The 23,570-nt window shown below is 46.7% G+C and overlaps 1 protein-coding gene across 1 annotated transcript in view; it reads right to left on the bottom strand.

The window, feature by feature from the left end:
- Positions 1–23,570, bottom strand: part of cacna2d3a (calcium channel, voltage-dependent, alpha 2/delta subunit 3a) — a 418,957-nt gene that overhangs the window by 22,755 nt on the left and 372,632 nt on the right. The window contains exons 28-35 of the mRNA XM_052481816.1: positions 17,109–17,170; positions 16,954–16,998; positions 16,052–16,114; positions 9,709–9,779; positions 3,820–3,895; positions 3,596–3,648; positions 2,978–3,033; positions 832–946 (exon numbers count right to left, since the gene is read on the bottom strand). Of these exons, the coding sequence (XP_052337776.1) occupies positions 832–946; positions 2,978–3,033; positions 3,596–3,648; positions 3,820–3,895; positions 9,709–9,779; positions 16,052–16,114; positions 16,954–16,998; positions 17,109–17,170 (541 nt within the window). The remainder of the gene's footprint in view (positions 1–831; positions 947–2,977; positions 3,034–3,595; positions 3,649–3,819; positions 3,896–9,708; positions 9,780–16,051; positions 16,115–16,953; positions 16,999–17,108; positions 17,171–23,570) is intronic.

A 23,570-nucleotide genomic window follows, 5' to 3' on the forward strand; every position in this document is an offset into this window, starting at 1 on the left:
AACAAGAGAAAAAAAATCACTCTCCACTGGCGAGTTTGAAGATTGCAAATGAAGAGTTACGCCTATGGTGCAAGCTTCAGAAGTCAATTAACAATATTAAGCAACTGTTACATACCAAAGGACCAGTAGACCTATGCTAGTAATTGTTGCCCCATTGCTGGTGAGCTTGCAAAGTAACAGTACATATTCTTGGTCACTAAACATTTTTGGAGCAGCATATTTATTTATTATGGCAATCCTCTCCCCCTACAATTTGACGTTTGCACTGCACCAGATCCTATAGCTGTAGCCGACAACAAATCAGCAATCTTTCGCTAGCTCACCGACCTGTGTTGATTGACAGTTTGCTGGTCCATTAAGAGTGCCGATTGTGTTTCACTATGTTGCAGGGTGATGCTGCAGCTCTACTGTCTCTGGCTACATGTCGATTAATCCATGTGGACTGTGCCACAAAATGAGTGACATTACAAAACCTAGCCAGATCATTTCAAGTCATCAGTCTCAAGTCAAAGTCGAGTCCCGAGTCCAGTCTCAAGTCATCAAATCTGTGACTTGAGTCAGACAGGAGTCCACAGCTCTGGCTATATGTAATGAACTGTGCATTTTAACTGTTTACAGCAGTACTAGTGGAAATAAAGGACCATAGACTGCATTTGATTGGCAGTGTGTGTGTGTGTGTGTGTGTGTGTGTGTGTGTGTGTGTGTGTGTGTGTGTGTGTGTGTGTGTGTGTGTGTGTGTGTGTGTGTGTGCGTGTGCGTGTGCGTGTGTGTGTGTGTGTGTGTGTGTGTGTGTGTGTGTGTGTGTGTGTGTGTTTGTAGACTGTGACGTACTTGATGCATCCCTCACAGTCGATGTTCCCAGTGGTCTCCTTTATGGTTCTCTCTGAGACAAAGGCTGGGTACTCTGTATCACATGGCACCAACATGGTCCGATCACCCCTCTGGGCTAGAGAGAGAGAGAGAGAGAGAGAGAGAGAGAGAGAGAGAGAGAGAGAGAGAGAGAGAGAGAGAGAGAGAGAGAGAGAGAGAGAGAGAGAGAGAGAGAGAGAGAGAGAGAGAGAGAGAGAGAGAGAGAGAGAGAGAGAGAGAGAGAGAGAGAGAGAGAGAGAGAGAGAGAGAGAGAGAGAGAGAGAGAGAGAGAGAGAGAGAGAGAGAGAGAGAGAGAGAGAGAGAGAGAGAGAGAGAGAGAGAGAGAGAGAGAGAGAGAGAGAGAGAGAGAGAGAGAGAGAGACAGAGAGAGAGAGACAGAGACAGAGACAGAGACAGAGAGACATTTGGAGATTAGAATAAAGAAACTGTAAATATGTTAAATACTCCTTTTACAGACATAGTGAAACCACTATGCAATGACTACATCCAGTTTATCTGATAGTGGTGTTTTAAATTCATTACATGTATCACTGCTGCCACTCAGTGATTCGTGGTAGTACTGCAGTTGATTAAAAAAAGGATATACAGAACACTGTATTAATTCATTGCACAAGCAAACAACCTTGTCTACAGTAAACGTACATACTAAATTACTATACAATAAGAAAACGATGAGCTTAAAAACATTTCTACAAAGAAACATAGTCACAGGCTGATTAGGAAGGAGTGTGCATTAACATACAGTAGGTTTATGGGATGGTTTTAATTGCTGTTGTGTATCAGCGGCCTAATGGTGTCGGGCTCGTCTGAACGCTTAGGATTAGTTCAATTTGAGGACGTGCATGGACACACATGGATTCCGTTGCCAGTTGGTTCTGGTGTAGGACGGGCCTATCTGGTGTGTGTCTGATGGTTTTGTCTCTTTTGTGAGGTGATAGGAGTGTAAGAGCTGGGGTTACCGAGCTGTGAAATTGTGTCTTCTGTTCCATGTCCAACCCAAAGAAACCATGTTTCTACAGCATTTTCAGCAGCTCTCTCTGTCTCTGTCTCTGTCTCTGTCTCTCTCTCTCTCTCTCTCTCTCTCTCTCTCTCTCTCTCTCTCTCTCTCTCTCTCTCTCTTCTCTCTCTCTCTCTGTGATTTCCTTAGTATACTATTGACCAACAGTAGACCTGCATTCTAAAAACAGTTGTTCATATTCTCTCCTCTTCTTCTGTCAGGCCTTGGTGAGCCTTCTAGACAACCTTTGTGTGACAGCTAATATTTCACTTATTTGTTTTGGCACTAGGTAGCAACATCTAATGCCTCCATTTGACGCTAGTTTGAGGGACTTAACTGCCAGACAGGGAATCAGGCTTACACAGCCCATTAAGTATTGAGTGGAACATAGTTCCTACCTTGGCAGTGGCCTGTCTGTGTGTGTGGATGAAGCCTGTCTCTCTGGTTCCATAAAGGATATTGCTTCCTACTGCCACCAATATGACACACATCCTCACAGATCATAAAGCTCAAACACAAATAGATGTATGCACGCACGCACACACACACACACGCACACACGCACGCACGCACGCACGCACGCACGCACACACACACACACACACACACACACACACACACACACACACACACACACACACACACACACACACACACACACACACACACACACACACACACACACACACACACACACACACACACACACAGCGGGGTCAGTTGGGGTAGCTCCATGGACTGCTCTGGCTGTCCTTTAAATGTCCTGTAAGGAGTTTGTGACCATTAGTCTTTCATTCTGTTTTTCCAGCGGTCACACTGACTCAGAGAAAGAGAGAAATAGACTGAAAAAGAGAGAGGTGAACGAGTGGAAAGACAGAGGATCATGGAGAGGTCATGACTGAGATGTGTGTTTTGTGTGTGAGCAAGGTTTTTTTTGCGGTCAGAAGTTATAGTCTTGCTCATGTCCTGCACTCTTAAACTCTCTGCTGTGGTTTTCAACATAGAACAAAATGTGAGTGGCGTCTTCAACATCCAATCACAATTGAGTGTGACGGGCTCGCCCAACCAGCAGCTGGCCTCTAAACACACCTGACCCTATTACCCACTTACCTTTGGCTGTGAGGTCAGAGTACCACCAGCTGTACAGATTAAACTCCAGCAGAAAACTGAAGAGAAGGAGAAGAAAGATACATAGAATCATAATCAATCCTCATATTCTCAGAGAATCACAAACACACAGTTCTACTACGTATCAACTTTAAATATCAAACTCTTCAATACAAAACCTATAATCCACAACAACCACAACAACTCAATCCCCCCTGGGACTGAACTCTGTGGCTCTGACATCAGACCACCCAGGAAGCAGGGCGATTCCACAACCACAGAGAGCCCACTGCATTGTGGGAGTGCCCCAGCTAAGTGGCGACATAAGGATGTCATTACAGCTCATGAACGGAGCTAACGTCACCACAGGCCTAGTGCACGCCCATGAACGAAGGAGCACATACACGCAAATGGATGTGCGTACGCACACACACAAACATCCAGGCGCGCGCTCACACACACACACACACACACACACACACACACACACACACACACACACACACACACACACACACACACACACACACACACACACACACACACACACACACACACACACACACACACACACACACACACACACACACACACACACACACACACACACACACAGCTTACATGACAAGTTCTGTAAGGAGCCACTTCACTGCGGCAAAGATGGCAAAGTAGGGCTGGAGAGAGAAGAGAGGAACATAACAGTTACCATTTACAACTGAGAAATAATGTCACTAACTTCGTACTGTACATTAACAGTATTTCTGGAGATTGGACATGAACAGATTGGAGATTGGAGAGGGTGTGAGCTTGCTGGAAGGATGCATTTATAAACATGGGGTACTCACGTCCAATAGTGCACGGGAACCGTCACTACTTTCTGCAAAGATCCTACAGATCGCCTGGTAGTCATACAGAGTAACCCTGGAGAGGGGTAAAGAGAGGTGGGGCGGTCAACACCGCTCCATCATTACATTAGTACAGAATTTTGAGGAAATCTTCTAGTCCAAATGTAGCAAAGTAACAGGCCTAAAAATGTTGCCATTTATTTAGAGATAAAGGTAGAAATAAATGAGGGATAAATAAATGAGGGATAATTATTTTATTTAACTAGGTAAATAAAATAGGTAAAAAACTAAGTAAGTCAATAAGAACAAATTCTTATTTTCAATGATGGCCTAGGAACAGTGGGTTAACTGCCTTGTTCAGAGGCAGAACAACAGATTTGTACCTTGTCAGCTCAGGGATTTGATCTTGCAACTTTTTGGTTGGTAGTCGAACTCTCTCACCACCAGGCTACGCTGCCGCCCCAAAGATGGATTGTGTATGTGTGCCATTCAGAGGGTGAATAGGCAAAACAAAATATTGAATTTCCTTTGAATGGGGTACAGTAGTAGGTGCCAGGTGCAACAATTTGTGTCAAGAATTGCAACGCTACTGGGTTTTTCCAGTTTAACAGTTTCCCGTGTGTATCAAGAATGGTCCACCACCCAAAGGACCTCCAGCCAACTTGACACAACTGTGGGAAGCACTGGAGTCAACATGGGCCAGCATCCCTGTGGAACGCTTTCAACACCGTGTAAAGTTCATGCCTCGACAAATTGAGATTGTTCTGATGGCAAAAGGGGATGCAACTCAATATTAGAAAGGTGTTCTTAATGTTTTGTAGAGGGCAGTGGATGTTCCATTCATTCTCTTCCTATAGTTACACGCCTGAGGGGTCTCCCCGACATTACATAGGTGAGAGAGAGGGGGGACTCTCATTCCTTCTCTCCTCCAACTGTTTCTTTTCCTTGTGATTAATATTTCCTTCTCCCCCGTTCCTGAGGGATTCCCTGGAGTAGGTAGAGTATGGGGGATAAAGGAGATGTGGGGGGACATGGGGGGAAATGGAAGATATGGGAATGTGGGGGGACGTGGGGGGACATGGGGATGTGGGGGGACCTGGGGGGACATGGGAGACATGGGGATGTGGGGGACCTAGGGGACATGGGAGACATGTGGATGTAGGGGGACGTGGGGGACATGGGGATGTGGGGGACCTGGGGGGACATGGGAGACATGGGGATGTGGGGTGACGTGGGGGGACATGGGAGACATGGGGATATGGGGGGACGTGGGGGGACATGGGAGACATGGGGATGTGGGGGGACGGGGGGGGACATGGGAGACATGGGGATGTGGGGGACGTGGGGTGACATGGGAGACATGGGGATGTGGTGGGACGTGGGGTGACATGGGAGACATGGGGATGTGGGGGACGTGGGGGACGTTGGGAGACATGGGGATGTGGGGGGACGTGGGGGACATGGGAGACATGTGGATGTGGGGGGGACGTGGGGGGACGTTGGGAGACATGGGGATGTGGGGGACGTGGGGGACATGGGAGACATGTGGATGTGGGGGGATGTGGGGGGGATGTGGGGGACATGGGAGACATGGGGATGTGGGGGACGTGGGGAGATATGGGGGCCTTGGCTCACCCTAAGGGGCTGAGATGTGGTTCTGTCTGGGCCGGGTCATTATAGGGTTCTCAAACACACACACACACACACACACACACACACACACACACACACACACACACACACACACACACACACACACACACACACACAAACACGGGCAAGCAAGCACAAACACACACGTGCACTTACACAGTTTGCCACAGTTTGACCTCGCTCTGCCGCCTCTGTCTACAGCCCTAGGACATGTTCCCTCCACAGTCCCAGTACCCCTGTGTATGTGTGTGTGTGTGTGTATGTGTGTCATGCTCAGCCCACTCTGTCTACAGCTCAGGGCCTTATTCCGCCCCTAAGCCCCAATACCAGCGACAGGATCCAATTAACGCTAATCTCACTGAGTTAATGGTGTTAGCAGGACCGCTAAGTTAGCCTAGCACCATTACACACAATGGCTCTCTCTCTCTCTCTCGTGTGTGTGTGTGTGTGTGTGTGTGTGTGTGTGTGTGTGTGTGTGTGTGTGTGTGTGTGTGTGTGTGTGTGTGTGTGTGTGTGTGTGTGTGTGTGTGTGTGTGTGTGTGTGTGTGTGTGTGTGTGTGTGCGTTTGTGCATGTTGGCTCCACTCTAAATCAATCTAAAGCCTGTCAGATGGCAATAGTGGACTGCTTAAGTCTGATCATGCCGGTTTGATTATTGTGAGATCTATCTGTCCAATTCCTCATTATTTAAGGTTCCGTATGTTCCGTATGACACACAAGTCATTTATCAGACATCCTCCTCCATATTAAATATAATTTATCATTCTTCAAAGACACTAATCACTTGTATGCTTCTTAACATATTTCCCATGGCTTTGTGAGTTGCGTTGTGGCTTTGATTCCCACACGGGCCACATACTGAAGTACTTTATGTCAAATTACCATATTATTATGATTATTGTATTGTCTGAGTCTGAGTGGAAACTCTGTCAAGTTTATGAGATGCTGTTACTACTTGTGTGGAAATGACGAGCATCTTACCATCTTACCATTGTTTGACATTGTTTGATTGAGACTGTTGAAACTACAGCCAGCATTCCTTAGCAGCCGAATACACTCAGACATCACTGTCACACAGTCAGTAGCACATATCTTATCAATTCTGTGTTGGTTGCAACAATAAATTATGGGTAACACGTTTTCCCAAGTGCCGGTGTGTGTGTGTGTGTGTGTGTGTATGTGTGTGTGTGTGTGTGTGTGTGTGTGTGTGTGTGTGTGTGTGTGTGTGTGTGTGTGTGTGTGTGTGTGTGTGTGTGTGTGTGTGTGTGTGTGTGTGTGTGTGTGTGTGTGTGTGTGTGTGTGTGTGTGTGTGTGTGTGTGCGTGTGTGTGTGTGCGTTCGTGTGCATGAATGTGTGCGTGTGTGTGTAATCTTTGGAATGACATCCTCCCGTGTCACATTTCCAAATGAATCATGGAAAACCCAGTCTCCACCCAGTGCTCCCGGCATGTTCCGGCTAGGCCAGGACCCGTAGGACTAGTAAAATGAAAATAAGATGTTTCATTGTCACATACACCGGATAGGTGCAGTGAAATGTGTTGTTTTACAGGGTCAGCCGTAGTAGTACAGCGCCTCTGGAGGAAATTGGGGTTAACTGTCTAGCTCAAGGGCACATCGCCAGATTTTTCAACTTGTCGGCTCAGGTGTTCAAAACAGCAATGGTTACTAGTACAACGCTCTTAACCTTCAGGTGTTCAAAACAGCAATGGTTACTGGTACAACGCTCTTAACCTTCAGGTGTTCAAAACAGCAATGGTTACTGGTACAACGCTCTTAACCTTCAGGTGTTCAAAACAGCAATGGTTACTGGTACAACGCTCTTAACCTTTAGGTGTTCAAAACAGCAATGGTTACTGGTACAACGCTCTTAACCTTCAGGTGTTCAAAACAGCAATGGTTACTGGTACAACGCTCTTAACCTTCAGGTGTTCAAAACAGCAATGGTTACTGGTACAACGCTCTTAACCTTTAGGTGTTCAAAACAGCAATGGTTACTGGTACAACGCTCTTAACCTTTAGGTGTTCAAAACAGCAATGGTTACTGGTACAACGCTCTTAACCTTTAGGCAAAAGCCCTACAGTAACTTCAGGAAGTATTCACACCTATTGACTTTTTCAAAATGTTGTTGTGTTACAGCCTGACCTGAACATGGATTTAGAAGACTATTTGTTTTAATGTATTAATAATGAAAAGCTGAAATGTCTGGAGTCAGGGATTCCACCCTTTTGTTAAGGCCTATATAAGTTCACGAGTAAACATTTGCTGAACAAGTCACATAATAAGTTGCAAGGACTCACTCTCACTGTATCTCACTGTCTCACTGTATTGAGACAATAAGTATTCCAATTTGCTTAACAACTCACAAAATAAGTTGCTCTGTGTGCATCATTTTTAACATGATTTTTGAATGACTACCTCACCACACATTCAATTATCTGTAAGGTCCCTCAGTTGAGCAGTGAATTTCAAGCACAGATTCAACAACAAAGACCAGGGAGGTTTTCCAACGCCTTGCAAAGAAGGGCACCTATTGGTAGATGGGTAAAAATGTAATAAAGCAGACATTAAAAAGCCCTTTGAGCATGGTGAAGTTATTAATTACACTTTGGATGGTGTATCAATACACACAGTCACTACAGGAGGAAGGAAACCGCTCAGGGATTTCACCAGGAGCCCAATGGCGATTAATAATGGCGCTGTAGGGGATGGCTGCCGTTTTACAGGCTACTAACCAACTGTTGTTTCTTTTTTTCGCATTGTTTGTAACCCATTTTGTACATTTCTTATGACCGAAAAGAGCTTCTGGACATCAGAACAGCAAAGGATATAACGCTTTGTCAAGACTAGGCCCAAATCCTGTCATCAGCGTGAAGAAAAGACAGAGGAAAAGGTGGGAGGAGGGCAGGGTACCCTGTAAGAATTTGCAGACGAGTAGCTAAACCACCACTACTATTGGCCAACGTGCATTGGAAAACGTACTGGACGATCTACGATTAAGATTGTCCTACCAACGGGACATTAAAAACTGTAATATCTTATGTTTCACCGAGACGTGGCTGAAAGACGACATGGATAATATACAGCTGGCTGGCTTCTCCATGGCTTCTCTGTGGCTTCTCCATGGCTTCTCTGTGGCTTCTCCATGGCTTCTCTGTGGCTTCTCCATGGCTTCTCTGTGGCTTCTCTATGGCTTCTCTGTGGCTTCTCCATGGCTTCTCTGTGGCTTCTCCATGGCTTCTCTGTGGCTCCTCCATGGCTTCTCTGTGGCTTCTCCATGGCTTCTCTGTGGCTTCTCCATGGCTTCTCTGTGGCTCCTCCATGGCTTCTCTGTGGCTTCTCCATGGCTTCTCTGTGGCTCCTCCATGGCTTCTCTGTGGCTTCTCCATGGCTTCTCTGTGGCTTCTCCATGGCTTCTCTGTGGCTTCTCCATGGCTTCTCTGTGGCTTCTCCATGGCTTCTCTGTGGCTTCTCCATGGCTTCTCTGTGGCTTCTCCATGGCTTCTCTGTGGCTTCTCCATGGCTTCTCTGTGGCTTCTCCATGTAGCGGCAGGACAGAGCAGTTATGTCTGGTAAGACGAGGGGCGGGGGGCGGGGGTGTGTGTCTATTTGTCAATAACTGTTGAGGTGTGAATACTTTCTGAAGGCCCTGTAAGTGTCCGCAAAAGGGATGAATGTGCGCATGTACACCTTTGTGTGTGTGTGTGTGTGTCATGGTCCTCCTAATTCCTTCTTTTCAGGAAAAGATTTGTTCTAATCCCCTAACGGAGAAATCCACTGAGCCGAGGGGTCATAGGGTACTGCAGAATAGCTTGACATGATTGGCCGAGTTAAGAGCTGTCAGCACTCTGGGACACATGCTCTCATACTGCACTCCCCTCTCTCTCTCAAACACACACACACACACACACACACACACACACACACACACACACACACACACACACACACACACACACACACACACACACACACACACACACACACAACACACAACACACAACACACACACACACACACACACACACACACACACACACACACACACACACATACACACACACAACACACAACACACACACACACACACACACACAAACACACACACACACACACACACACACACACACACACACACACACACACACACACACACACACACACACACACACATACATACACACAACACACAACACACAACACACACACACAACACACACACACACACATGCTTACTCACCTCTTAAAGGAACCCATGAGGAGCAGTTTATTCATCACTGCCCCCTCTGCTTCTCCAAAGAACATCCCTGTCTGAGAGAGAACATGGTGGATCAATTAGCATATATTGTTGCTTGGTAGGTCTGTGTATTATGAATGCTCCTAATGTTATTGATTACAGTTATTACAATCACTTTGGCACTCATTTCAGAATCTTGATGTCATTTTTCAAAACTCTAGACACAAAACTCACAACTGATGATCAAAATGCACATTTTTTAAACCTTCAAACACTTTTACCAATTGCTTCGATACAATACTCATAAAGCTAAGATCATTTGTTCATTGAACTAAAATCACCTGTTCAAAATGACACAACTTATCTTCAAAGTATTACCATTTCAAAATGCAATTCACACATTACATCTGAGATGACTGTCTATTCATTGTTTTACATTTAACATTTAAGTCATTTAGCAGACGCTCTTATCCAGAGCGACTTACAAATTGGTGCATTCACCTTATGACATCCAGTGGAACAGCCACTTTACAATAGTGCATCTAAATCTTTTAAGGGGGGTGAGAAGGATTACTTTATCCTATCCTAGGTATTCCTTAAAGAGGTGGGGTTTCAGGTGTCTCCGGAAGGTGGTGATTGACTCCGCTGTCCTGGCGTCGTGAGGGAGTTTGTTCCACCATTGGGGGCCAAAGCAGCGAACAGTTTTGACTGGGCTGAGCGGGAACTGTACTTCCTCAGTGGTAGGGAGGCGAGCAGGCCAGAGGTGGATGAACGCAGTGCCCTTGTTTGGGTGTAGGGCCTGATCAGAGCCTGGAGGTACTGAGGTGCCGTTCCCCTCACAGCTCCGTAGGCAAGCACCATGGTCTTGTAGCGGATGCGAGCTTCAACTGGAAGCCAGTGGAGAGAGCGGAGGAGCGGGGTGACGTGAGAGAACTTGGGAAGGTTGAACACCAGACGGGCTGCGGCGTTCTGGATGAGTTGTAGGGGTTTAATGGCACAGGCAGGGAGCCCAGCCAACAGCGAGTTGCAGTAATCCAGACGGGAGATGACAAGTGCCTGGATTAGGACCTGCGCCGCTTCCTGTGTGAGGCAGGGTCGTACTCTGCGGATGTTGTAGAACATGAACCTACAGGAACGGGCCACCGCCTTGATGTTAGTTGAGAACGACAGGGTGTTGTCCAGGATCACGCCAAGGTTCTGGGAGGAGGACACAATGGAGTTGTCAACCGTGATGGCGAGATCATGGAACGGGCAGTCCTTCCCCGGGAGGAAGAGCAGCTCCGTCTTGCCGAGGTTCAGCTTGAGGTGGTGATCCGTCATCCACACTGATATGTCTGCCAGACATGCAGAGATGCGATTCGCCACCTGGTCATCAGAAGGGGAAAGGGAAGATGAATTGTGTGTCGTCTGCATAGCAATGATAGGAGAGACCATGCGAGGTTATGACAGAGCCAAGTGACTTGGTGTATAGCGAGAATAGGAGAGGGCCTAGAACAGAGCCCTGGGGACACCAGTGGTGAGAGCGCGTGGTGAGGAGACAGATTCTCGCCACGCCACCTGGTAGGAGCGACCTGTCAGGTAGGACGCAATCCAAGCGTGGGCCGCGCCGGAGATGCCCAACTCGGAGAGGGTGGAGAGGAGGATCTGATGGTTCACAGTATCGAAGGCAGCCGATAGGTCTAGAAGGATGAGAGCAGAGGAGAGAGAGTTAGCTTTAGCAGTGCGGAGCGCCTCCGTGATACAGAGAAGAGCAGTCTCAGTTGAATGACTAGTCTTGAAACCTGACTGATTTGGATCAAGAAGGTCATTCTGAGAGAGATAGTGGGAGAGCTGGCCAAGGACGGCACGTTCAAGAGTTTTGGAGAGAAAAGAAAGAAGGGATACTGGTCTGTAGTTGTTGACATCGGAGGGATCGAGTGTAGGTTTTTTCAGAAGGGGTGCAACTCTCGCTCTCTTGAAGACGGAAGGGACGTAGCCAGCGGTCAGGGATGAGTTGATGAGCGAGGTGAGGTAAGGGAGAAGGTTTCCGGAAATGGTCTGGAGAAGAGAGGAGGGGATAGGGTCAAGCGGGCAGGTTGTTGGGCGGCCGGCCGTCACAAGACGCGAGATTTCATCTGGAGAGAGAGGGGAGAAAGAGGTCAGAGCACAGGGTAGGGCAGTGTGAGCAGAACCAGCAGTGTCGTTTGACTTAGCAAACGAGGATCGGATGTCGTCGACCTTCTTTTCAAAATGGTTGACGAAGTCATCTGCAGAGAGGGAGGAGGGGGGGGGGGAGGAGGATCCAGGAGGGAGGAGAAGGTGGCAAAGAGCTTCCTAGGGTTAGAGGCAGATGCTTGGAATTTAGAGTGGTATAAAGTGGCTTTAGCAGCAGAGGCAGAGGAGGAAAATGTAGAGAGGAGGGAGTGAAAGGATGCCAGGTCCGCAGGGAGGCGAGTTTTCCTCCATTTCCGCTCGGCTGCCCGGAGCCCTGTTCTGTGAGCTCGCAATGAGTCGTCGAGCCACGGAGCTGGAGGGGAGGACCGAGCCGACCTGGAGGATAGGGGACATAGAGAGTCAAAGGATGCAGAAAGGGAGGAGAGGAGGGTTGAGGAGGCAGAATCAGGAGATAGGTTGGAGAAGGTTTGAGCAGAGGGAAGAGATGATAGGATGGAAGAGGAGAGAGTAGCGGGGGAGAGAGAGCGAAGGTTGGGACGGCGCGATACCATCCGAGTAGGGGCAGTGTGGGAAGTGTTGAATGAGAGCGAGAGGGAAAAGGATACAAGGTAGTGGTCGGAGACTTGGAGGGAGTTGCAATGAGGTTAGTGGAAGAACAGCATCTAGTAAAGATGAGGTCGAGCGTATTGCCTGCCTTGTGAGTAGGGGGAAGGTGAGAGGGTGAGGTCAAAGAGGAGAGGAGTGGAAAGAAGGAGGCAGAGAGGAATGAGTCAAAGGTAGACGTGGGGAGGTTAAAGTCGCCCAGAACTGTGAGAGGTGAGCCGTCCTCAGGAAAGGAGCTTATCAAGGCATCAAGCTCATTGATGAACTCTCCGAGGGAACCTGGAGGGCGATAAATGATAAGGATGTTAAGCTTGAAAGGGCTGGTAACTGTGACAGCATGGAATTCAAAGGAGGCGATAGACAGATGGGTAAGGGGAGAAAGAGAGAATGACCACTTGGGAGAGATGAGGATCCCGGTGCCACCACCCCGCTGACCAGAAGCTCTCGGGGTGTGCGAGAACACGTGGGCGGACGAAGAGAGAGCAGTAGGAGTAGCAGTGTTATCTGTGGTGATCCATGTTTCCGTCAGTGCCAAGAAGTCGAGGGACTGGAGGGAGGCATAGGCTGAGATGAACTCTGCCTTGTTGGCCGCAGATCGGCAGTTCCAGAGGCTACCGGAGACCTGGAACTCCACATTTCATTACAATGATCTAACTATCAATTGATACAACTGATCTAAATGATAAGTAACTGTTGCATTACTCTTAATGCATAGTTTTATGGAAACCGACAAACAATATTCCCATGTTGAGATCATGAAAGTTTCAGGATAACGAGATCCATTGACACCAATTACTGTGGAACATGAACCAATTGGACTACATTATCTATGGATGTAATACTTCATCATCATTCTTTATCAGACACTGTTTCTATGGTCCCATGTACCACTTTTCCAGACCATGTTTTCAGATTTGACACTCACCGGCCACTTTATTATGTACACCTATCTAGTACTGGGTAGGACCCCTTTTTTTCTCCACAACAGCCTGAATTATTCACAGTGTTTTACATTAAGAGATGCCCTTCTGCACACCACTGTTTTAAACAGCTGTTATTTGAGCATTTGGGGCCTTTCTGTTAGCTTGAATGAGTCTGGACATTCTCCTCTGACCTCTCTCATTAACAAGGGTTTTTTGCCCACAGAACTGAAAGTGTTTTGTTTATCGCACCATTCTCTGTAAACTCTAGAGACTGTATTGCGTAAAAATGCCAGGAGGGCAGCTGTTTCTGAGATGCTGGAACCACCATGTGAGGCACCAACAATCATACCACGGTCAAAGTTGCTTAGATTACACATCTTGCTCGTTCTGTTTGGCCGAACAACATCTAAAGCTCTCTACTCTATATACTCTATATATTGAGTTGCAGGCAGCCACATGATTCGCTGTTCAAAGGAGCAGGCTATTTGCGTTAACACGCAAATAGCCTGCTCCTTTGTCAAATGACTGTATACTGCATGCCAATGTGTACCACAGAGTAGGTGATGTGACTAAATGTGTTCTTACTGTCATTTTCACCTGCAGAATTGAGACTAGGCCAAATAGGAGAGGCAGAGGCAAAAGTCTGACCAACAAGAGCGAGCTGTGGTCAATTTGGTTCGGGCCAGAAATGATATTCACCTCACAGAAATTCAGCAGCACATCTTGGACAACGACGACATATTCAACAATGTGGAAGCCATAAGTTTGTCGACTATTGCCCGCATGCTGAAAGGGCACCAGGTGTCTCTCTAAAACAGCTATACCTTGTGCCGTTTGAAAGAAATGCAGACAGAGTGAAGTAACTGAGGACTGAGTATATTCAGGTATGTTCAGTTTCAAGATTCCTGTTGTGAAGAATTCACCAAAAATTCTATATCATTTTAGTCAGTAATTGTCTTTGCAAAATATATTTTTAGAAGGTGATGGAGCTGGATGCTGATGAAAACCATCACAAATTCCTCTTTTTGGATGAGGCTTCAACCTGACCAAGACAAGGAGGAGAGGTTGGAATTTCATTGGCCAGCGGGCGACCAACCAAGTACCTGGACAACGTGAGTCCAACAGCATGGGTGTGGCTATATCGGAAGATGGTGTGGTGAGACGCAGACCTCATATTGGATCATATAATGCAACTCTCCTTGTAACCTTCCTTGATGAGCTAAATCAGGTCTGTAGAGCTGATGGCGTGACCTATGTCATTGTGTGGGATAATGTCAGGTTCCACCATGCTCAAATGGTGCAAGCATGGTTTCAGGCCCATCCACAATTTACCACCCTGTGCTTACCCCCATACTCTCCTTTCCTTAACATTATTGAGACATTTTTCTCCACATGGAGGTGGAAGGTATATGATAGGAGCCCTCACGAACAAGCCACCCTTCTCCAGGCCATGGATGACGCATGCTATGACATCACGGCAGACCAGTGTCAGGCCTGGATTCGCCCAAAGATCCTTCCCAAGATGTTTGGCTAATGAAAACATTAATTGTGACGTGGATGAGAACCCGTGGCCAAATCCACAAGACAGGGTTGATGGAAATATATCCCAGTAATTAAGCCTTTGTTTAGCTTTTTACAGTAAGCCAGGTGAGGAACACAGCAGTGATGTTTTACAGTAAGCCAGTTGAGGAACACAGCAGTGATGTTTTACAGTAAGCCAGGTGAGGAACACAGCAGTGATGTTTTACAGTAAGCCAGGTGAGGAACACTGCAGTGATGTTTTACAGTAAGTCAGGTGAGGAACACTGCAGTGATGTTTTACAGTAAACCAGGTGAGGAACACAGCAGTGATGTTTTAAAGTAAGCCAGGTGAGGAACACTGCAGTGATGTTTTACAGTAAGTCAGGTGAGGAACACTGCAGTGATGTTTTACAGTAAACCTGCTTTGATTCAAAGAAACCTATGTTGGGATTTTATTTTATTTTGTCAATACATTTCAGGTTTTGTTCAGTGATTCCACTGTGTCTGTAGTATTCTCTCTACTAGTAATTTTACAGTGATGTATTTACATGTAGTAGCATAATGAGACAATGTTTCACATATTTTGTACTGCAATATTTAATGATTGTACGAACAACTACACAGCGAAACTATCGGTATCTTGTGTGTGGGTGATCTACATGAATCTTCCTATGGTATTTTATAATACATTTGTTATTTGAACCAATGATTCTGCAAGTGCAAGGTTTCTTAAAGATATGAATGCACAATGCAATGTTTTGAACATTGGACAGCCTGTGTTACAAGTGATGACTGTTTTGAGTTTTGTGTCAAGTTTTGAAAAATTACCAAAAGGTTCTGTAATTAGTGCCAAAGTGATTGTAAAAAACTGTAACATCATATGATGCGAAACGCAGCACACCGGCTGTATTTCTGTATTTTGAAAGTTATACAGTACATCTTGAAAACATGCTGACATGCAAAACATTTTGGGACTATGTCAACAATAGACTAATGAAACAAACACCAAAATATAATTTTTGGGTGGAGTTTTCCTTTAAGACAACTGTACAGTGGGATAAGGGCCCACCTGATCTGTGATCCATCATCTCTCCAGACAGACACACAGACAGAGAGACAGTGCAGTGTGAGATTTAACATCTTACCAGAGAGTAGTCCTCTGCAACCAGGATGAAGCCATTGTTGTCTATCAGGTAACAGTTGATGTTCTGAAGAGGAGGCCGAGAGGAGAGAGGAGGAGGAGGAGAGAGGAGAGATGAGGAGGACAGAGAAGAGAGAAGGGGATGTCATCATCAAGTAAATATAGCAGAAGGAGAGGAAGAGGAGATGGAGGAGAGAGGAGGAGGATGAGGAGCGAGGAGAGAGGAGGAGGAGTGAGGAGAGAGGAGAGAGGAGGAGGAGAGAGGAGAGATGAGGAGGACAGAGAAGAGAGAAGGGGATGTCATCATCAAGTAAATATAGCAGAAGGAGAGGAAGAGGAGATGGAGGAGAGAGGAGGAGGATGAGGAGCGAGGAGAGAGGAGGAGGAGTGAGGAGAGAGGAGAGAGGAGGAGGAGAGAGGAGAGATGAGGAGGACAGAGAAGAGAGAAGGGGATGTCATCATCAAGTAAATATAGCAGAAGGAGAGGAAGAGGAGATGGAGGATGAGGAGCGAGGAGAGAGGATGAGGAGAGAGGAGGAGGAGTGAGGAGAGAGGAGAGAGGAGGAGGATCATGAGAGATGAGGAGGATGAGGAGAGATGAGGAGGATAAGGAGGATGAGGAGAGATGAGGAGGATGAGGAGAGATGAGGAGGATAAGGAGGATGAGGAGATAGGAGAAAAGAGGAGGATGAGGAGGATAAGGAGGATGAGGAGATAGGAGAAAAGAGGAGGATGAGGAGGATAAGGAGGATGAGATAGGAGAGAAGAGGAGGGCGAGAAGAGAGGAGAAGGATGAGGAGAAAGGAGGAGGATGAGGAGAGAGGAGGAGGAGGAAGAGGAAGGGAGAGGAAGAATAACATGTTTACAGTAAGTGAAGTTCTAGTAGAGTGAAGTCATCCAACTCACCTCATTATCACAGTTTATAGAACATCTCCCATCCAACGCAGCACACTGCAACACAATACAATAATGTGAGATACACACTTTCTATTTACACAAGCATCATGTGTTGTTGTCATTGTTGCCTAAGTTTGGGTGCTTATGTGCGTGTGTGTGTTTACCTGTCGGCTGGCTGTCCAGAACTTCCTTTGGAAAAACTCCAGCTTCATCTGGATCCCCACAGCTGGAAGAGAGGAGACAGCACCACGTTGACATTATGGCCACAGAACTGTGTCTGTATACTCTCCTGTCTGTGTGTTTCATTGTGATTCTGTGTGTGTGTGTGTGTGTGTGTGTGTGTGTGTGTGTGTGTGTGTGTGTGTGTGTGTGTGTGTGTGTGTGTGTGTGTGTGTGTGTGTGTGTGTGTGTGTGCGCGTGCGTGCGTGCGCGTGTGTGTGTGTGTGTCTGTGCGCTCGCGCGTGTGTGTGTGTTTGTCTGTGTCTGTGCGTGTGTGTGTATGATTTGTTGGACAGCGATGTCACAACTGCACACCTCCCTGCAGAAGGGACATTACAAACACCGGAGCAGCTTCAAGGAGCAGCAGGAACTCCTATGTATTTGCTAAGACACGGATGTTTATAACTCACTCTGGGGGGATCCAAGATTGAGGAGTGTGGCTTTAAATTGGGTCAGGCACTGACTTAGGAGAGTGAAATGTTTTCTGAGACACCAATATGGCCATGGGACAGTGGGATAGTGTTGAGGTTAGTTAATGTCAGTAACCTTGGTAGAAAGACAGCTTTAGGCTGTGACATCTCACTGTGAAAAGCCTGTTAGGGCCTGTCTATCTGTGAACATGCAAAGCAGTGTGTGTGCGTGTGTGTGCGTGTGTGTGCATGTGTGTGTGTGTGTCCATGCGTGTGTGTGTGTGCATGTGTCAACACGACAGTCTCTATGAACCAATGTCCAAAAGCAACATTTACCCATGGCCACGACTCAAACCCTCTGTCTCTCGGTGTCCACACTAAATCCATCCCACGTGTCTGCCTGCCCTCATGTCTTTTTCCCCCTACACTCGTAGAAAAAAAGGTGCTATCTAGAACCTAAAAGGCTTCTTTGGTTGTCACCATATGAGAACCCCTTGAAGAACCCTTTGGTTCCAGGTAGAACCCTTTTGAGTTCCATGTAAAATCCTTTACACAAAGTGTTCCCTCATGGGGACAGAATAAGAACCCTTTTGGAACTCTTTTTTCTAAGATTGTAGATAACATATGGGGAGTGTAGAGCTGCTCACACAGCGGGTAGCTAGACACACAGCAGGTAGCTAGACACACAGCGGGTAGCTAGACACACAGCAGGTAGCTAGACACACAGCGGGTAGCTAGACACACAGCAGGTAGCTAGACACACAGCAGGTAGCTAGACACACAGCAGGTAGCTAGACACACAGCGGGTAGCTAGACACACAGCAGGTAGCTAGACACACAGCGGGTAGCTAGACACACAGCAGGAAGCTAGACACACAGCGGGTAGCTAGACACACAGCAGGTAGCTAGACACACAGCAGGTAGCTAGACACACAGCAGGTAGCTAGACACACAGCGGGTAGCTAGACACACAGCAGGTAGCTAGACACACAGCCGGTAGCTAGACACACAGCGGGTAGCTAGACACACAGCCGGTAGCTAGACACACAGCAGGTAGCTAGACACACAGCGGGTAGCTAGACACACAGCCGGTAGCTAGACACACAGCCGGTAGCTAGACACACAGCGGGTAGCTAGACACACAGCCGGTAGCTAGACACACAGCAGGTAGCTAGACACACAGCGGGTAGCTAGACATACAGCCGGTAGCTAGACACACAGCGGGTAGCTAGACACACAGCCGGTAGCTAGACACACAGGAGGTAGCTAGACACAAAACAGGTAGCTAAACAAACAGCAGGTAGCTAGACACACAGCGGGTAGCTAGACATTTACCACAGCCCCTCCCTCACTCCACCATCCTGCCCTTCTTTCTCTGCTGTTACACCCCACCCCCGACCCACTCCTGCTGTTCTCCTCAGGTGTTCATAACATCACAGGAGACTGCCATGTTAACAGGAGGCTTTGTAACCAGAGAAAAGCTATGTTTCATACTGATATTTGACCAGAGAGGGAGGGAGGAGGAACGTCAAGATGGAGGATTGGTAGCCACATACGGTTCTGTAAGCATGGTTTCTATAACAAACACATAACATTTCTCATAAGAAACTAGCTCCCTGGTACACAGAAAATACCTGAGCTCTGAAGCAGGTTTCCAGAAAATTGGAACGGAAATGGCGCCACACCAAACTGGAAGTCTTCCGACTAGCTTGGAAAGACAGTACCGTGCAGTACCGAAGAGCCCTTACTGCTGCTCGATCATCCTATTTTTCTAACTTAATTGAGGAAAATAAGAACAATCCGAAATTCCTTTTTGATACTGTCGCAAAGCTAACTAAAAAGCAGCATTCCCCAAGAGAGGATGACTTTCACTTTAGCAGTGATAAATTCATGAACTTCTTTGAGGAAAAGATTCTGATTATTAGAAAGCAAATTACGGACTCCTCTTTAAACCTGCGTATTCTTCCAAAACCTCAGTTGTCCTGAGTCTGCACAACTCTGCCAGGACCTAGGATCAAGAGAGACGCTCAAGTTTTTTAGTACTATATCTCTTGACACAATGATGAAAATAATCATGGCCTCTAAACCTTCAAGCTGCATACTGGACCCTATTCCAACTAAACTACTGAAAGAGCTGCTTCCTGTGCTTGGCCCTCCTATGTTGAACATAATAAACGACTCTCTATCCACTGGATGTGTACCAAACTCACTAAAAGTGGCAGTAATAAAGCCTCTCTTGAAAAAGCCAAACCTTGACCCAGAAAATATAAAAAACTATCAGCCTATATCGAATCTTCCATTAATCTCAAAAATTTTAGAAAAGGCTGTTGCGCAGCAACTCACTGCCTTCCTGAAGACAAACAATGTATACGAAATGCTTCAGTCTGGTTTTAGACCCCATCATAGCACTGAGACGGCACTTGTGAAGGTGGTAAATGACATTTTAATGGCATCGGACCGAGGCTCTGCATCTGTCCTCGTGCTCCTAGACCTTAGTGCTGCTTTTGATACCATCGATCACCACATACTTTTGGAGAGATTAGAAACCCAAATTGGTCTACACGGACATGTTCTGGCCTGGTTTAGATCTTATCTGTCGGAAAGATATCAGTTTGTCTCTGTGAATGGTTTGTCCTCTGACAAATCAACTGTAAATGTCGGTGTTCCTCAAGGCTCTGTTTTAGGACCACTATTGTTTTCACTATACACTTTACCTCTTGGGGATGTTATTCGAAAACATAATGTTAACTTTCACTGCTATGCGGATAACACACAGCTGTACATTTCAATGAAACATGGTGAAGCCCCAAAATTGCCCTCGCTAGAAGCATGTGTTTCAGACATAAGGAAGTGGATGGCTCTAGGTCCCAAGAAACAAAGAGATCTTCTGTTGAATCTGACAATTAATCTTAATGGTTGTACAGTCGTCTCAAATGAAACTGTAAAGGACCTCGGTGTTACTCTGGACCCTGATCTCTCTTTTGAAGAACATATCAAGACCATTTCGAGGACTTTTTTTTTCCATCTCCATAATATTGCAAAAATCAGAAACTTTCTGTCCAAAAATGATGCAGAAAAATTAATCCATGCTTTTGTCACTTCTAGGTTAGACTACTGCAATGCTCTACTTTCCGGCTACCCGGATAAAGCACTAAATAAACTTCAGTTAGTGCTAAATACGGCTGCTAGAATCCTGACTAGAACCAAAATGATCATATTACTCCAGTGCTAGCCTCTCTACACTGGCTTCCTGTCAAAGCAAGGGCTGATTTCAAGGTTTTACTGCAAACTTACAAAGCATTACATGAGCTTGCTCCTACCTATCTCTCTGATTTGGTCCTGCCGTACATACCTATACGTACGCTACGGTCACAAGACGCAGGCCTCCTAATTGTCCCTAGAATTTCTAAGCAAACAGCTGGAGGCAGGGCTTTCTCCTATAGAGCTCCATTTTTATGGAACGGTCTGCCTACCCAACAAATCGGTCTCAACCGTTAAGTCTTTACTGAAGACTCATCTCTTCAGTGGGTCATATGATTGAGTGTAGTCTGGCCCAGGAGTGGGAAGGTGAACGGAAAGGCTCTGGAGCAATGAACCGCCCTTGCTGTCTCTGCCTGGCCAGTTCCCCTCTTTCCACTGGGATTCTCTGCCTCTAACCCCATTACAGGGGCTGAGTCACTGGCTTACTGGGGCTCTCTCATGCCGTCCCTGCAGGGGGTGCGTCACCTGAGTGGGTTGATTCACTGTTGTGGTCATCCTGTCTGGGTTGGCGCCCCCCCCCCTTGGGTTGTGCCGTGGCGGAGATCTTTGTGGGCTATACTCAGCCTTGTCTCAGGATGGTAAGTTGGTGGTTGAAGATATCCCTCTAGTGGTGTGGGTGCTGTGCTTTGACAAAGTGGGTGGGGTTATATCCTTCCTGTTTGGCCCTGTCCGGGGGTGTCCTCGGATGGGGCCACAGTGTCTCCTGACCCCTCCTGTCTCAGCCTCCAGTATTTATGCTGCAGTAGTTTGTGTCGGGGGGCTAGGGTCAGTTTCTTATATCTGGAGTACTTCTCCTGTCCTATTCGGTGTCCTGTGTGAATCTAAGTGTGCATTCTTTAATTCTCTTCTTCTTTCTTTCTCTCTCTCGTAGGACCTGAGCCCTAGGACCATGCCCCAGGACTACCTGACATGATGACTCCTTGCTGTCCGGAGTCCACCTGGCCATGCTGCTGCTCCAGTTTCAACTGACCTGAGCCCTAGGACCATGCCCCAGGACTACCTGACATGATGACTCCTTGCTGTCCCCAGTCCACCTGGCCATGCTGCTGCTCCAGTTTCAACTGTTCTGCCTTACTATTATTTGACCATGCTGGCCATTTATGAACATTCGAACATCTTGGTCATGTTCTGTTATAATCTCCACCCGGCACAGCCAAAAGAGGACTGGCCACCCCACATATGCTCTCTCTAATTCTCTCTTTCTTTCTCTCTCTCGGAGGACCTGAGCCCAAGGACCGTGCCCCAGGACGACATGACATGATGACTCCTTGCTGTCCCCAGTCCACCTGACTGTGCTGCTGCTCCAGTTTCAACTGTTCTGCCTTGTTATTATTCAACCATGCTGGTCATTTATGAACATTTGAACATCTTGGCCATGTTCTGTTATAATCTCCACCCGGCACAGCCAGAAGAGGACTGGCCACCCCACATAGCCTGGTTCCTCTCTAGGTTTCTTCCAGGTTTTGGCCTTTCTAGGGAGTTTTTCCTAGCCACCGTGCTTCTACACCTGCATATTGCTTGCTGTTTGGGGTTTTAGGCTGGGTTTCTGTACAGCACTTTGAGATATCAGCTGATGTACGAAGGGCTATATAAATAAAATTGGATTTGAATTTAATAACATGCTCACTCACACAAGCAAAAGGTATTTCACGATCTGAGAAAAAACATTCTGTTACCTCATACATCATATCATTAATGGCTATCAAGATTTTTAACCAGGAAACAAAATGTGACCATCCATGACTGTAGGTGTGTGTGTGTGTGTGTGTGTGTGTGTGTGTGTGTGTGTGTGTGTGTGTGTGTGTGTGTGTGTGTGTGTGTGTGTGTGTGTGTGTGTGTGTGTGTGTGTGTGTGTGTGTGTGTGTGTGTGTGTGTGTGTGTGTGTGTGTGTGTATGTGCGTGTGTGTGCGTGTGTGGATCTAGGTCAGGTTTGTATTTTTGTGCTCTTCTCATGCTCCTGTGAACACGCCAGAGTCAAACTGACTCACAATATGGCTGGAGGCATGTGGAAGGGATGTCACACACACACACACACACAAACACACACACACACACACACACACACACACACACACACACACACACACACACACACACACACACACACACACACACACACACACACACACACACACACACACACAGCAAAGAGGAACAGGTGCAGATTATCTCGTCAGAAGCATAGTCTTTCAGCGACTGGGTCAGAGGCGGTGTGGGAAGGGTCTAATTTAAGATGTTGGGCAGCAATAATACAAACACCCACACTGAGAAACATGGTGGGGCTAATCAGTGAAGACTGAAAAAACAGAATAATGACAAATGAGTACTTCACGTGAAAAAAATAAGACGAATCAATCAATGAATGAATGAATGGCGTGACATGACATGACATAGTAGATGAGATGACTTGTGGCAGGGAAAAAGAAAACAGACAACTAATCTGATGTTATTTGAATAGAAAATTCATTTGGACGGCTTAGGGATTTCCACTTTCCTGTGTGTGTGTGTGTGTGTGTGTGTGTGTGTGTGTGTGTGTGTGTGTGTGTGTGTGTGTGTGTGTGTGTGTGTGTGTGTGTGTGTGTGTGTGTGTGTGTGTGTGTGTGTGTGTGTGTGTGTGTGTCAGACCTTGGGAAGAAGATATGTATCTTCTTGTGCGTGTGTTTAGAGAGACAGTAGAGAGGGCCCGACATTAAACCAGTCAGATTCCTAGCCTACCAAATCAAATGGTAAACAGAT

The sequence above is a fragment of the Oncorhynchus keta genome, chromosome 27, assembly GCF_023373465.1.
Source record: "Oncorhynchus keta strain PuntledgeMale-10-30-2019 chromosome 27, Oket_V2, whole genome shotgun sequence".
Classification (NCBI taxonomy): Eukaryota; Metazoa; Chordata; class Actinopteri; order Salmoniformes; family Salmonidae; genus Oncorhynchus; species Oncorhynchus keta.